The sequence below is a fragment of the Osmerus mordax genome, chromosome 6, assembly GCF_038355195.1.
Source record: "Osmerus mordax isolate fOsmMor3 chromosome 6, fOsmMor3.pri, whole genome shotgun sequence".
Classification (NCBI taxonomy): Eukaryota; Metazoa; Chordata; class Actinopteri; order Osmeriformes; family Osmeridae; genus Osmerus; species Osmerus mordax.
The window spans coordinates 9144875-9161397 of NC_090055.1; the positions used below are offsets into that span (position 1 = coordinate 9144875).

General features: G+C 46.6%; 1 protein-coding gene across 5 annotated transcripts in view; it reads left to right on the top strand.

Annotated features, from left to right (window-relative positions):
- Nucleotides 1-16523, top strand: part of LOC136944028 (plectin-like) — a 100792-nt gene that overhangs the window by 51447 nt on the left and 32822 nt on the right. For 3 of the 5 annotated variants that reach the window (XM_067237577.1, XM_067237574.1, XM_067237576.1), the window contains exons 2-3: nucleotides 10863-10924; nucleotides 14491-14580. Coding sequence is in view for 4 of the 5 variants with exons in the window: in XM_067237574.1 (XP_067093675.1) it covers nucleotides 10863-10924; nucleotides 14491-14580 (152 nt within the window). In the remaining variant the exon portion in view is untranslated. Of the gene's footprint in view, nucleotides 1-7571; nucleotides 8072-10862; nucleotides 10925-13260; nucleotides 13276-14490; nucleotides 14581-16523 lie in introns of those variants that run through there. The other 2 variants (XM_067237573.1, XM_067237575.1) reach the window with 2 other exon arrangements.

The following is a 16523-nucleotide window of genomic DNA, read 5'->3' on the forward strand; positions in this document are numbered from 1 at the left end:
ATTCCATTGCTACTGAGAAACAGCTGGTTGAAGTTGCAGAGGAAGACAAGTACCAGTACAAGGGAGAGGAGTGGAACAAGGGCAAGGGAGAGGAGTTAGAATGTGTGGTGGCGCTCAAATAAGGGCCAAAGCTAGGGTAACTGATGAAATACTGTAAATAGTATCGGAGCAGAAAACTTGAGGACGGCCCCTAGTGAAGTAAGACTGCCTTTAACTTATAAATATGTCATGTCTGTCTTTATGTGAACTAGGCTGATCTGGGAGGGATCCTTGAGAGAAGGATTGAAGTTAGGAAAACAGAGTATCCATCCAAAATGCTAAGTTAGGGGTACGTGCTCTTACCACAACTTTGCTCCAGGCGTTGGAAACCTGTTATAACTGATAGACAAGTAATACGTAAGGAACTCATGGACTCTATCCAATAACAAAATGAGCACATTAGAACACTGCAACCCCTGAGTTACAGTAAATTTAGAGAATTTCTTCATTTCTTTATGTTTACACAGTAAATTAATTTACTGTTGCAATAAAGAAAATGGATTTGGGATTTTGAAACACTGGATTTTGGTGTTTGAACACCCATTGACGCTTTCCTGATGACTATGTTTAGCACGTTCTGCACCTCTCTTTCACCAACCGTCTCTGGAGGAGGGGATCCCTCACTGAATTGCTCATTCCAAGGTTTCTTCCTTTTTTTCTCCTCTATTGAGTTTTTCTGGGAGTTTTTCCTTGTCTTCCTTGAAGCTTGAGGCTGGCTGAGGGGCAGTTCTATGGGCGTATGAGATGCCTTCTGTGACATTGCTTGTAAAAAGGGCTATACAAATACTGTAAATTTGATTTGAAAATATTATAGTAACCATCACAACTTAGTACTGTCAACAAAGAACAAAGAAAAAAAGGGGTAAAAACCCGCTGGTGTGCTGGATCCAGCCTTGAAAACACTCCATACCTATGTCACCACAGGCCAATTCCATTGCCTATAGGAAATGTACCCTGGTATATGGGTTTCAGTCATAGATCTTCCACCGCCATGCAGAGAAAAATTCTTCAATTGGGTTTAGAAAAGGGCTGTATGGTGGAAGGCAAACATTTACAGTAAAACATGCTGGTTGATGTTGAACTATTCTCGTATACGGACACACCACAGTGAAAGCTGACATTGTCCCAAACCAGCATTTAGAAACAAGTGAGTCGTTGTGTTTTACAGATGACAACTGTGTTGTAGTTGTGTTTACTGTCTGCCGCCTGTGTTTACAATTTGCAACACAAGTGCATCACAGTGCAAAATGTGTTTAGTGAATGAGAATGTGTTTAGAGTTTTGCCCAAAAAGTGTCTGATTTGACAAATTGGGTTTAGTTCACTGAACATTTGATTCAGAGAATGGGGTTTAGTGTTTTAGCAATTGTGAAAAAAACTGTAATGTCTTACTTGCTTGAATTCAGTTGGATCTTTCCAGCAACTCAATGGCTGTAGAACACTAAGCAGAGCAGGGTTGGCTTGGTACAGAGGTCCCAGCTCCCAGATAAACAGGGAGCATGTGCTGGAGGTCCACAGAAGGGTGGAGTGGGGTATAAGTCAAGCCTGCTGTTTGGCACACACTGTTGGCTTCACATGTCCCTCTGTTCTCCCTGAGGGGAGGGGATGTGGAGAGGAGAGAGATTGAGAAAGGCAGAGAGAAAGTGTGTATGTGTGCGTGAGAGAGAGACAGAGAGACACAGAGAGAGAGAGAGAGAGAGAGAGAGAGAGAGAGAGAGAGAGAGAGAGAGAGAGAGAGAGAGAGAGAGAGGGTAGGGGGTAAAGGGGAGTCCTGCAGGGACAATGACCACGCATCCGGTACTCTATGGACAGTTTCCGTTTAAACCCCCAGACCTTCCTTAAGGGGACTTCTCACTCAGCACCCCCTGGTCTGAAGCATCCCAGCCTCTACCCACAAAGCACACTAGCCCTCTAGTCCCTTACCCCTGGCTATCTTGCATCTCAGCTAGCTGGAGGTGCCCAGCCATCAATCCCATAACTCCCCTAGGCCCCTACTTCCTAATCAGCCATGGAAACCAGTGGTCCAGACATGTTCTGACCTATGGTCATGTGTGGTTGGTAGGTTGTGGGAACACTGGGTTCTCTTCTTGGAGAGACCTCCTGCTGAGATCGTCAGAGACCTTCTGTCTTTCTAAACAGTACATTCCTAACATCCCCAATCCACTTGACCTCCCTGCACCATAACTGTCTAATAGTGTTTCCACTGTCTTCTGGGTTTGGGCAGGCAGGCCCCAGCAGAGAGTAGTACGGTCTTCCAGAAAGTAGGAAGGAACCCTGTCTTCTCTCCATTTGCTTGTGGGCGAAGCCTGATGCAAATACAAATGGGATGCCACACCTCATGCAAATACCTTGGACAAAGTATGATGATGATGGTGTGTGTGTGTATATATACAATGTATGTCTCATCTGGCCCAGACCCAGGTCCCATGGAGGATTGTGTAAGGGCTGTGGTAAAATGTATGCAAACTGACACTTTTGCACACACTTACCCCTTGTCGGCATAATGATGAATGTAATTGGAAAACATTCAGCACCTCATACTGTCTAACGTCATATTAAGGCTAATCTAATATTTGACTTCAAATCATTTGTGTAGTGCTGCACCATTGAAAACGAATCAAGGAAAGTCTAAACAAATACGCGTGGATGTTGTCAAAATAAATGAGTGGGGTTGGGCCTAAATACCGGTACAATTTTCCTCCATGAATAAGAGGCTCGTCTTTTATTGTCGATGTATTATCGCTGCAGCTGGTGCGAAGAGTCAAAGAGCGTGTAGGAAGGTGACAACAGACTAGCGCTTGAGTGCATCTTGACAGGACGAGTAGCGCGTGTCTGCTGCTCTTTGACAACATGAGAGCGGAGGAAAGCCACGAGTTCCCTACCGGAGCCCTTCTGCCATACCAAACGTGCAGTTTCGGAATGATTTACGAACGAGGGGATTATTTAAACGAGATAAGCTACGGAGAAAGAAGTAGATATTTGTACAGTAGGATGTGCTGTGCAGGTGAGTTTGACTGGGAGGAGGGTAGGACAGTAGGCGTTCCCAAAGTTGTCATCCAGTGGGTGCCGTGTGGCGGCCTTCCTATACGACATGTTTGTACGAGTTGTTGAGTTATTAAAATGTAGTTTAATGCAGTACATCATTTGGTTTAGAAATAATATGGAAATTATTTCCGGTTTTATATTTTCTTTTCATCACATAAAATTGTTCAAACTTCTTATGGAAAGTATTCTCGAGCATTAATCGCTGTGTGCACGTCTTGCTGGCTCTCATTCAGTTCACAGCGGATGTCCTGGTGATTCCTTCCAGCTGTTCTCTGTCCAATTTATAGCCTCTAATGAATGTTGGTAGAACACTGAAAGAGCACTTACACTCTCACGAGAATTACTGCGTCTATGACCTTGGCAGGCCTTTAAAGTGGGCTTGCATTTCAAACTAACAAAAGGATTGCTCAGTTTACTTATTAACCAGATCAGACATGATTAGGTTCTGTTAAAGGGATAGTTTACTTGTCTTGGAGTAATGTGCGTGCATGCGTGCGTGTGATGTGCTTCTGTGTGTGTGTGCGTGTGGGGGTGGATGGATGGATGTGTGTACTTTATACACATAAATGTGTGTGCGTTGCATGTGTGCTCTGAGGTTTGCTCACCAGGTGTAGTAATTTCCTGTCAGATTACAAAGCCATTCAACATTGAAGGGGCTCTAGCTGTAATAACTCAATCATGTGTCTTCATCAGACCGTGTTGTTGCATCCTGTGGTCAGATCCAACCTGTTCTGATCAAAGGAGTTACTGATCACTGGTCCTGTTGTTACAGGTGTGAATGAGTATGGACGTGATTGATCAGCTATCCTCTATTTAGACGGGGCAATTGATTAAAACCACCCTGTGAACACATCATTATGGAGTTTCGGTCCTGTTTATCTTAGAGACTAAAGCTCTGTTGCACAGATGCTCCTAAATGCTAAGAATGTTCAGTGTTAACATTAGGCCTGCTTGGTACTGTTTTAGAATAATCATTACATTCACCGTCTCGCCCCTGTTGGCGCTGTGATTTGTTGCCACCTAGTGTTCAACGCTCGGTCTGGTCTTTTTCCGGGCTGTTCTCTGCAGAGTAGAGAACGTTCCACCTCCCCACCTCCCTCTACTCCACGTTCTATTAATACAGATCTGAGTCAGAGAGACGCTACCCACCACTGGGACTACTACTGTGTGTTTGGAAACGTCACCACAGCAACCGGTGCTCAACTTCCCCTTTATTTTCCACATTCAAACTTCTGGTCTGTAACTGAATCACTGCACACTCAGACCCCTTGTTACAGCTGGAAACATCCCATAATATAATGTGACGGTTGAGGTGGAGATTCTTAGAAGCAATGCTACTTGTGCATATTGAGTCAGTGGGGTATTTCGAGAGTTGAAAGGTTGTCGTTTGTGTGTAGTTGATGTATCTTACCAGCAGATGGAGACAAGGCCCTTATCACCTGGATAGGTCAATGCCCTATATAAAGAAAAATAGAAAGACAGTTAGACGCTATATATAAAGCTAGATAAATAGAAGAAGAGATAGAAAATAAATACAGAGAGAGAGAGAGAGAGAGAGAGAGAGAGAGAGAGAGAGAGAGAGAGAGAGAGAGAGAGAGAGAGGACTATGGGGGTTTCCTGGGACCGCAGACCAGTTAGTTATTTTAGCAGTCAGCTGTCAGAGTTAAGCTGGGCTGTCCTATAGAGAAGGGCTTATATCTGGCTTAAAGCTTTATCTCTGGGCTAATTCACATGGTGGCATTTGAACCCGGAAAAAGATCCAGAAGATCGAGGAGGTTGATGAGCTGTAGGACAGTGAGAGCACGGCTATGGCAAGCATCTCATTCTTTCGGAGTTAAACAGATAGGAAGACGGTCGATACAGCAGAACCTCTCCCCCTCTCTTTCTTTCTCTTGTCCTCCTTCTTTTCCTGCTACGCCTCCTGTTTCACCTCCCCCAGATCTACCCGGTCTACCTCCCCCTCTTCCTCCACCCTCATTTCCTTCTCCTCCTCCCTGTTCTGCTCCACCTCCTCCTCTTCTCCCAGTCAGCGTGTGTTCAGGGTGGGTCCTGCTTGCTGCGAGTTGTATTAACATTCCTATCCCTGCAGGGTGGGGCCCCTGAACACGCTCGCACTCGCAGGTGGTAGGGGGCGTTCTCAGGTAACTTGAGGGAATCAAATCCTGAATCCTAGAGTGTGTGTGTGTGGGTGTGGTTACGCCCTGCTCTGGTATGAAGGGTGTGTGCCCTCTTCATCTAGACCTTTCTCTCTCAACGGACCATACCATGAAACCCAAGGCTGACAGATGCTTCTCTCCTTTCATCTCTCTGTTTACATTTGTCGAGTGTCCAGGAAATGGGAAATAGCGTGCTTCTGACCTTTGACCCTCAGAAGCACCACAAGGAAATAGGGGGTGTGGCAATATAGCGTATGTGTCATCCAAGCTGGGGTGACACTGTGGTAACCTTGTCTTTCAGTCTGCAAAGACTTAGCCTTCATGTTTACAGTTATCGGAATGTTCACGGATAAGGTGTGCAGGATATGAGGTTAATTATTATTGATTATAGGTTGTGTTCATGCCTGTCCATTAATCCCTCTGCCAGGGTCAGGGACTGCAGTGGAGACAGTGGAACGGTGTTTGTAACAAACGTCCTTGTTTGACCAATATGGAGCTTGACAGAGATATTGATACATGGTTTTTAAAACTTCAACTCCTTGAAATGATACCATTTTTGAACTAGTGTCTCTCTCCCAACCCTGAAGCAGACCCCCCCCCCCCCCCCCACCCCCCCCCCCTCCACAAGTTCCATAATGATCTGTCAGTCAAGTCACACCCACGCCTTCAAGGCACCAGAAAAGCTCCAGCCGAGCCTTCATAGGAAAATAAAGTCTCTCATTCAGCGCTGGAAGGCTTAGGGCTAGACTAAGGGGCAAAGCTAATGCTAGAGTTAGGACTAGAGGTAGGACTAGAGTTTGGGCTAGAGTTAGTGAAAGCGTTAGGGAAAGAGTGAGGGATAGTGAGGGCTAGAGTTAGGGCTAAAGTTATAGCTAGAGTTAGGGCTAGAGTTAGGGCTAGGCCTTCAGAAACCATACCCAGAAGCCCTACAGAAGGGAGTGCAGTAATGAGTATGTTCTGACCTTAATGATAGCCCTCTCTCACACACCCTTTCTTTCTTTCTTTCTTTCTTTCTTTCTTTCTTTCTTTCTTTCTTTCTTTCTTTCTTTCTTTCTCTATCTCTCTCTCTCTTTAATTTCTCACTCCTCTCTGTGTACAGCATTTCTATTACACTCAATTCCTTTCAGTTCAATTCAACTATGTTCAATTCTGGTTTATTTCAGTTTTCCTTGCGTAGTAACTGATGCTGCGCTAAACGCATTCGCTATTACAGTCCCTTCCCATCACGCACAACCTAAACAGATCCTTCTCAATGCTGGACGGGACCACTGAGGAGTTAAGATACGGATGCGTTTCTAATCCAGGTTGGATAATGTTGTACCTGACTGAAGTCAACCTGGTCTACCCCTGCCCCTCCTTCATACCTCTGCCTGCCTCAACATTGTATAGAACGACAAAGTTATTATTTAAGGCGTGTCTGCACATTAGCAAACATGGCTGGCGATAATGTAATCACACACCAAGCACACTTACACACACACACACCCACACACACACACCAGTGTTTCATGTTCCTACAGGTAGTGTGTAAACCTGGTGTTCAGTGCAACAGCCTAAAGCGCTAATGTTCTCTGTGCCAGGGAATGGGCAGGGAGGAGAGATGTGTTCTAGTTCAGATATTACCAGAACCACAGGGCTGGGGGATATGGAGCAATTTACCTACTGTGCCATGTACCATGTGAGGCTTTCTAGATAACATCTCCCTGTCTCTGACTTCTAATCCCTGATTCAGGAGGTATCTGTGTTTTGGAGGGATGAAGTGATGGAATCGTTAGATAGCATGATGTCTCTGGACCTTAGATGAGAGAATTCTGGAGAGAATGTTGGACTGTATGTCTGTTTGTAGAATTGGACTGCTGTTGATGGCCTGTGGTAGGTGGGTTCTGCAAGAGATTAGACAAAGTACCTTTTCAAAGTTACTCACCTCACCACCCGGGGTGAAACGACAGCCTGTCTTGTCTCGTACTCCTTCTTCTCCTGACACCTTTTGCCTGGGGATTGTCAGGCGTGAGTAATAATTAACCATGGGTGTGTGTGTGTGTGTGTGTGCGTGAGGGAGAAAGTGAGCGTGCGTGCAGGTGTGGTCTGAACGTCACGGGGGTGACAGTGGTCACCACACCTTCCCCCTGATGACTCCTCCTGTCTCCACCCCCTTCCTGTGCTCCTTGCCACACTGATATGACAGGGCAGAGGAAGGGGCGTGGTCTAGCCAGTTCCACAATGTCCTCCTAACACACAGACAGACAACACACATACGGGCAGACACACAGACACAGACACACACACACACACCAGGACAGGTCCAGACTCTCACCCGCAGGCACCACAAGAAGAAAGGAGGGAAGGGAAAGAGAGAAGAAAAGAAGGGCACAGCAAACCACGGCGAAGGAGAGACAGAGAGAGAGAGAGAGAGAGAGAGAGAGAGAGAGAGAGAGAGAGAGAGAGAGAGAGAGAGAGAGAGAGAGAGAGAGAGAGAGAGAGAGAGAGATCATAGCTCTAAAGTGCTGACTGGATCCCAGCCACAGGACTGCATGCTCTGACTGGAGAAAACTGGAGGACTAGAGGACTGTCTAGAGAAGGGACCTAGGAAGACCCAGACAAAAGAGAGACAGAGAGAGATTACAGTACTACTGCTACTGTAGACTGAGTCTGGAGACTGGGAGCACTCATTGGATTAAACAACCATAGAAGACTATACTTCATTGAAAGGCCACTCAGCCAGGCAACATGGAGAGGTACAGGAACGGTTCGTCAGGCAATGCGAGCAGAGACAGGGTCTCCTCAGATGATGGCTACTACCAGGGCGTGCTCAAGGCCACGGATGGCAGGAAAGGTACTTGTATGACAGCCCACCACATTTCAAAGGAGCTGGACCGAGGCTTTCCACCTCCAGGGCATCTCCGCATTCAGGGTTTACAAGTGATGCTTCTTATTTAGTTTGTTGATTGTCAAGCTTGTGAGGTCGTGTTTTCTGTTTGCTGTTTGTGTGAGAGGGAGTTGTTCTCCCTGAGAGAGAGGTTTTTGGGATGTGCTGTAATTTCAGGTTTGGATGAGTTTCAGGTTCTTTGCCGGGGCTGTTCTAAGCCCCTTCTGAGGTTCAGGGTTGTGGCCTGGTGGTGGGTTGGGCTGTAAGAGGCCTTTCATGTCCCTGGAACTGTCTAACTCTGGAAAAAGACTGACAGGCAGCGTCCATGTGTCTTTATCCGGGTGTATCTGAACGAGGACACGTGTCTCTGCCACCAAGGTCGTGTTGCTCTCCGTGTGGTCGTTTCAAGAGCACATAGCATTTGCCATTGAACCTCTATTTGTCCAAGGTTGAACGCAAAGAGGTGAAAGTGATCCAGGAAGAGCTCTTGGTGCCCACAAGAGAATGTTCCACCTCTCCCAGGCGGCGCTCTCTGATCCGATTGGTTAGGAAGACCTGATTCACTACCTTAGGGTCTTATACCCTTATGTTTATCTATCAACACTTCATTAAACGACGTGTTTTAGGGTAACATCAGGTACGCTATTTAAATATCTGCTGTGTGTCAAATCATTCTTCACACCCAGGTTCGGTCCATTCATTCATATAAAAGAGGGAGAGAGATGAAAAGCAAAGGAGGTATTTACAGAGAGGTGACTCAGCGTCCAAGCTTTAGATGTCCGGCAAAATGTTCTTTGTCCTGCGTTGACAGGCTCTATGGCCCATCAAGGACCTAACTAGCTGCGGGGCGGAGAAGTCGGAACTTTCTCCGCCCATTGCAATCCTGTGTTTGTTTTTGTATTGTTCAGGTACAACTCAGTATGACATCTTTGTTGATGTATGCAACAGAACTCCTGCCGTGCATGCTAGTTCGAGCCGCACACCAGAGAGGCGGATCTCCCCATCCAAACCAGTTTGTGTTGCGAACTTGGAAAACCTGATACTGTGGTCTCCACTGTAGCCTAATTACACAGCGTTTCATGATTCTCTGTGTTCACACCCCGTATTCTTTCTCCGAAAGCTCTCTGATTGCAGCAGTTTGAGTTTGAGTCTCAGGTGTTATCAGGTCTCTCGTGTTGAGTGACCGGGGGCCAACTTTTAAGAGGGTTACATCGGTGGAAACTTAATTGGGGCCGCCGTTTGGGTCAGGGTTAGGGTTAAGGCAATTTGTGTTTAACGGTCGGTTTATCAGCAGCTCTGCCCTGGGTGTGACCCTTCACTCTCAGGAGAGGAAGTGAAGTGAAGTGGAGAGGGGAGGACGGCAGTCAGCGTCGCAGGTCGGCTTCAGTTCACAGCCCAACCAGGGGGTCAAAGTTTGAACAGTCCCCAAAACAAACCTTCCCGTTTCCGCGGCAACGCCGCCCTCTGACGCAGTCCGGGCCGCCGTTGACAACACCCACCTGGGAAAACAAAGCGTAGCCTCAGGCCATGTATTTGTTAAGTGTCAGCGTTGTTAGCCTAGCATGAGGGTTTGGTAACGTTAGCGTTAGCATAGCCGTAGGACATGTGATTCAGCAGCTCCGTACTTCAGCTCTAATGGCTGGGCGTGCCCCATGGAGACCTGATCACCGTCAAATGGGCTTGTTACTGTGATAAGAAGCGTTATAGAGATCAGGCTGGCTCATCCTTGGCACGCTAGTGAATGAGTCACTATCTTAATGAAGGGTGAATAGTCTCCTAGGGATGGCATTTGAATGGGATTGTGAACGATCTCATACTCTTCTCTTTGTTGTAGGGTGAGACTTGATATGGTTATCATCCTCAGTGAGTAATAGTTGTGCGTTCACAATGGTGATGTTGAGTGTTGCTGTTACAAGCACGTAACCAATGACGACTTCAGAGTTCACTTCAATCATTGCGGCAACCTGTGATAAAGCAGCAGCTGTGTCAGACGCGGGGCCTGCAGAGACTAGACACCCGTATGAGGTACTGTCTGGGGGCTGGGGTTTATGACTGTGCTCCAGTACGCCCACAGGTGTCTCCAGGTGTGTTAGCTGTGAGGGACGGTCTCAGAACAACACAAGGCCGAGATGTTCTGCATCCTTCAGCAAGGGAACCATATCTAATTCCCATGTATTTATTTATTTATTTTCGTAACAAGCTTGATCATGTTTCAGGTGCGGTCGGGCTAATGTTTTGTTAATGACTTTGTGGCGGTTTGAATAATTGACTTAATGACATGTTTTCATAGTGTGTCTCACGGCTGCGTATCGGCAGCATAAGAAGACTGTGATGCCAGCGCAGTGTGTCCTTCCAGAAACTAGGAGGCTACTGAATGAGTGTATTACTGTATGCATGACTGTCGCCTGACTCACTCCTTCTCCAGACAGAACATACACCCACACACACACGTGCACGCACGCGCACGCACACACACGCACACACACATACAAATGACTTACACACTGACCATAAGAAGTGTTTTTCATCTTCAAACATTGTCTTAGTTACAGACAACCAAAACAAAGACAAGCTTTGATTGCTTTATTGTTTCCGTTACGTGGTCAAACAAGAGGCACTGGTTTACATTTAGACTGGGTATTTATCGGTCCTCTCTGCCCTTCCTCATCCCATTATCATCCTCTCCTCTTCCATCCTGCCCTCCTCGTTCATCTCCTCTCCCTGTCTGACGTGCTCGTGTCTGTGTTGTGTCTTCCAGATGAACGGGATAGAGTCCAGAAGAAGACCTTCACCAAATGGGTGAACAAACACTTGATAAAGGTAAGGTCTCTGTCAGTGTGTCCCTGATAACTTTGTACTTTCACACATGACAACTGTACACACAAACACACACACTTTCCCAAGAAATACCCACACTCATTTTCATATAATTTCAATCAAAGCCATCTATAACAGTCAGGTACATTTACCGAAATGGAATAGTGGTTTTCTGGTTTCTTGTTATACTACCACAGAAGCTGTCAAAGGACCAGACCCCATAAACTGGTACGTGCTGGCAGATTTGAGATGTTTCTATAGTGAATCATCGTTCCTACTGGCCCGCAACCACAGCAGGCTTGGCTGTGTTTTTTTTTGGTTACAATTTAGACTTTGGCCAAAGTTTCAGGCTCCTGAGATCCACTCTGGCTGTAATTACTGAAACTCTCATGTGTGGCCTGTTGTGTGACGTTGCTGGCGAGCAGTTTTTTTTCTCTCCTGATTCTAGATGAAAGTCAGGGTTATTTCTGTAGACCAGGACATGCAGGTAGCAGTCCAGGCCATCCACTTTGGCTTGTCTGAGGGACTTAACTCACTCCTCTCCTCTCACTTACCTCACCCCTTCCATCCCAAACATGTGGCTGCAAAGCCTTCATTTCATCGGCCTGGGGCACCAAAAAGAGGGGTGGAGAGGTGGAGCATGAAGGCTGGACGGGAGGTTTGACGTGCTAGTGGGAGTAGGGTGGGAGTAGGGTGGAGGTAGAAAATCAAACATGGCCACTCGGGAGTTTCTCATTAAAAATGAGAAATGACCTCCTTGACAGACTGCCACACCCTCATGTACATGTATAAATACCCTGGCTGCTGTCACACTGCCTCTGACAAACTGCCCCTGCTAACAGCCCCTCGTACCCCAGCCTGAACAGGTCCGAGGCCTCCGGCAGACCCAGTCTCTCCCAGCAGAAGGAAACCCATTCCTTTCACATGGGGGAAAAAAAAACGAAGGACCACAAAGAAAAAACGATTGTTTTCATTTCCATGATGTGCCTTGCTAACATGCTCTGGTCCTGATAGAAAACAAGCTCTCTTTTCTCCGAGAGTTTTCTGCTAACGTGTGAGAGTGAGTCACAGACATCTGGATGTGCTTAGGTTCCCTCTGAGGCTGGTTCTGCTGGCTGGGCACTGGGCCTGGTGGTGGGGGCCAACAGTAGCACATGTGCTGAGCCATCTCTGTGAGGCAGCCTCTGTTTAGGCATCTCCCACTGAGATATCATATTATTAACATGGCCTATGAGTTCAGTCATATGAGTTATGTCAGGGTGTGGTTATGTAGAAGCCCTTATCTCCAGAGGTTTTCCCAGCTCACCATAAATCTTCTCTGGTCAGGTAGTCAGGGGGTAGATGTGGAGGTAAGAGGCACCTTCTATTTCGACTAAGTTATGACTATTCTGTAACAGTAAACTGACTGGAGAGTCCATTATCCATCAATGGGGTATACACATTCCCAGAACTGTAACTTGCTGAAAAGCAATGTATAGCCTAAAGTGCATGTGTTTGTAACACACATACACACACATGTGTAAGCACGTGTTTATGATGTGCATATACGGTATGTGTGTGTTTATTTGGATAAAGTGCAGGTTAGGGTTAGAGTGACAAGGAAATGTCAGTCAGGCAGTGTGTTGACTGGTCTAACGGTTTTAACCTTGAGGAACGGCGCTCACACACAAGCACACACACACACACGCATACACACTTCATAAACATCAGGGGGCCTACTTGACTCTGAGGATATCATCAATCGCTTAACAATCTCTGTCAGCAGTAACAATGTGTCCATGACTAGGCTTTATACAGAGCAGGCAGCTATGGAGTCTTGTTGACAGACGGCTCCTCAATATGTGTTGAAACAGAAAGAGAGCTTTAAAGAGCCTCTACCAGGCCACACCCAAGGAATGGACCTGCATGTGGAGGAACAGGGACTCCTAGTGGCCATGATCCTCACTGCAACAGGCTCCTGTTTAGGCTGACAGTTGGCAGAGTTGAGCTCAGGGTGGGTGCTAGAATCAACCAGATAGTGTTGCAACTTGTAGGGGAAATATGCAGTCATACACCAGAAGGAGAAGGGCCTCCTGTTTACATGGCTCAACCCTTCCATCTGCACTGTAAAAATAAACACACATCACTGACTAAACCATACACCTTTGAGACCTCCACTAATGACTCATTCATCTTCCAGTCTTGTAATTCTCTTGTGTTCATTTCCCTTTCTTCTCTAACCTAATCATCATGCCCCGTGGTCATTTCATCTGTGTTTTCTCCTTCATATCTCTCTCTCTCTCTCTCTCGCTCTCTCTCTGTTATTCTCTCCATCTCCTCCCTTGCTCTCCTACGCCCAGCATTGGAAAGCACCGGTAGGTACTGCCCACGAGAAGGAGCATTCTTCAGAGCTCTAAGTCTCATATGCATGGAGTCCACTCCCCAGCACCCCCCCCCCCACACACACACACACACACACACACACACACATATGCACACACACACACACAAAGCTAAGCTCTCTCTTTCCTCCATCAACTGTTGCTGTTTCCATCCCTTCATACCTCCATCATTCCCCATCGCCCTCATCCTGTGTTTTGTGTTGCTGACACCGCAAATTCTTATTTAAAGTGATGTAGCAGGCCATGGAAACCGCCTCACCCTGGTGTGTCACTTTAAACGTCACTGTGCTGACATGTGCTCTGTTTATAGGGATTTTACTTGACTGGAGTTTTTGCAATTGCCAGTGCATGTGTTTGTGCATGTGTGTGTTTCTGTGTGACAGAGAGAAGCAGAGTTAGGATTATGGGGTTGGCGGGGAGACAGAGAGTGTGAGACAGGGAGAAAACGAGAGAGAGAGAGAGGGGGGGGGGTGAAACTGCATGTTTACCTGCTTGAACTGAATGTTTTCATTGGCACTATTTCTTAACATGTCAATAAAGCACTTGAAATGAGCTGAAGATGAATGAGAGCGAGAGAGAGAGACAGAGAGAGAGAGAGAGAGAGAGAGAGAGAGAGAGAGAGAGAGAGAGAGAGAGAGAGAGAGAGAGAGAGAGAGAGAGAGAGAGAGAGAGAGAGAGAGAGAGAGAGAGAGAGAGAGAGAGAGAGAGAGAGAGAGAGAGAGAGAGAGAGAGAGAGAGAGAGAGAGAGAGAGAGAGAGAGAGAGAGAGAGAGAGAGAGAGAGAGAGAGAGAGAGAGAAAGAAGAAACATTCATAGGGAGAGGGGTAATGTTGAATCTACCGGTCCTAACCAGCGTGTGAGCTGAGGCTGGCAGCTGCCAGGGCTGTTATGACATCAGGTGTCTCAGAAAGGACAGGTGAGGAGCAGGCGTTCTGGCTGCAGGAGGACATGCATACATGCCCTGGATCCACTAATGTACTCATGGAGAACGTTCTGGGTAGGGGAGGGAATTAGACGGAGAGAGGGGGATAGAGAGAGAGGGAAGGAGACAGATTGGCAGGTGTGAGGCAGGGAGGGAGCGAGGGAGATAGAGAGAAGCGTTGGGGAGTGACAGTTATTTCTGTGATATCGTAGTGATAAGTCAAAATGAACTATTCTAATAATCCATTTTCCCCTTGTCTGTCCTCAGTCCCAGCGCCATGTGACCGACCTATATGAGGACCTGAGAGATGGACACAACCTGATCTCCCTGCTGGAGGTCCTCTCTGGGGAGACACTGGTGAGTGACCTATGACCTCCTTCCCCTTGACTCTGACCCCGGCCTTTGATTGGCGAATGGATTGAGCTCTGCCTCTGCTGCACTATCAACCTACCAGTCCAGCTCCCTCCCCGAACCCCACCCCAATGCTTAATACACACACTCCCGGCCACACACACACACAAATAGTCCTGAATCAAATTCACATTGGAATGTCTTCCCTGTAGCTATATTATCTTATGCCAAAATGTCAATCCATACATGCCTTCAAGTTTCAAGTCAATCCATACATGCCTTTTTACTATACCAAACATTTCAAGACTACCAATCAACTATATCACGCCTAGTTTATGCAGGTCTGTCTAGGCTGCCCCTGTATATCAGCTGACCACACTAATTTGACCATACTAAACTGACCACACTATATTGACCACCCTACCGGCTGACCACACTAAGAAGTACACTCTATTGGCAACCTTATCAGTTGGACACATTACAAATGACCCTCTACTCTGTTTAAAAACAAGGATTATCAATACTTATACGAAAACAACCACCCTGGAATTTCAACCGTTGCAGCTTTGCTCTTTGCTGGCTCATCACTCTTCAGCCTCTCTCAGCTTAGCCTCAGCCTATCTCTCTGATGCCTCCATGGCTCTAACACATTAACCCACAATGGCTTCCCTGCCCTCCTCTGCCTTCTCTGTCCTTCTCTGTCTTCTGTCTGTCTCTCGCTCTGAATGGTGTGTTTCAATCCTGGTCCTTTTCTTCCCCTGACCTCTCTTTTCCCCTCTGCCACCATGCTTCGTGTCACCATCTTCTTTCCTTTCCTTTCCTTTCCTTTATATTCTTTTCCTCTCCTCTCCTCTCCTCTCCTCTCCTCTCCTCTCCTCTCCTCTCTTCTCTTCTCTACTCTTCTCCTCTCCTCTCTTCTCTTCTCTTCTCTTCTCTTCTCTTCTCTCCTCTCCTCTCCTCTCTTCTCTTCTCTTCTCTTCTCCTCTCCTCTCCAACCCCTTCCTTCTCCCTCTCTCCTGTATGCTGACCTTTATCCTCTGGCCCCTGAATCCCCTCTTTGCACTGCTCTTGCGTGGGCTAGCCGAGGGAGCGAGACGTGGCCAGGAATTTGCGCTTGGTGAGTGGGTCGTTTTAACTTCCGGGCTTCATCTATTTCATGTGGCATGGGTCACCTCCCAACCCCATTCTCTCCCATTGGCTCGGCTCTGCATGATGTCACTTCCTGGTTTGCGGCTTTAGGATTGTTTTTCCTTGTTTTCTTTTGGATTTCCTGTCATCTGTTGTGTCGTCTTTGACAAGCGTGCCCAGCCTCTTAGGTGCAGTAACATGTGACCAGATAGACCTGCAGTAGGAGCTGCTGGCTTCTTTGTGAAATATGTGACTTGTACACAGCTGTTCTGTTGATGTGACATAACCAAGTAGCTTAACCTTTGGAAGTAACTAACTATGAGTTGCATAATCTGCAAATGTTTATTTTATGACCATGTCTTGGCTATCTGTTGTCTGAGATCTTAGTTTCAAGTTAATTTCATTTTGAGTTCAAGGATATCTTCCCATTACGTAAGCCAATGCAATTAGTGCTTGCCTTACTGTAGCTACCTAATAGCTAATCATGTCACTGGCCCACCAAATGCATCTGCGGTCCTGCATCAATCTGCTTCAAGCCAGAACCAATCAAGTTGAATCCACTCTGTAGCTCCTACTAGCTACCTAGTAGCTAGCTGCTGATGCAGGTTGAAGGGTTTGTTTCTTAACAGCCCTTTTTTTTTTTTGCTCTCATGACTATAGAAGCTCTGCATGTAGCTTATATAGCGATTATCCAGGCATTTAACTCAATTTTATGGCTTGGTTTTGATCGTCCCAAATCATCAGTCATTATCCCCCATATCTCATTCTATGGATAATATCGATGGTGTAATGGTCCTTGAGTTTCTCAGGATTTCTCCTGA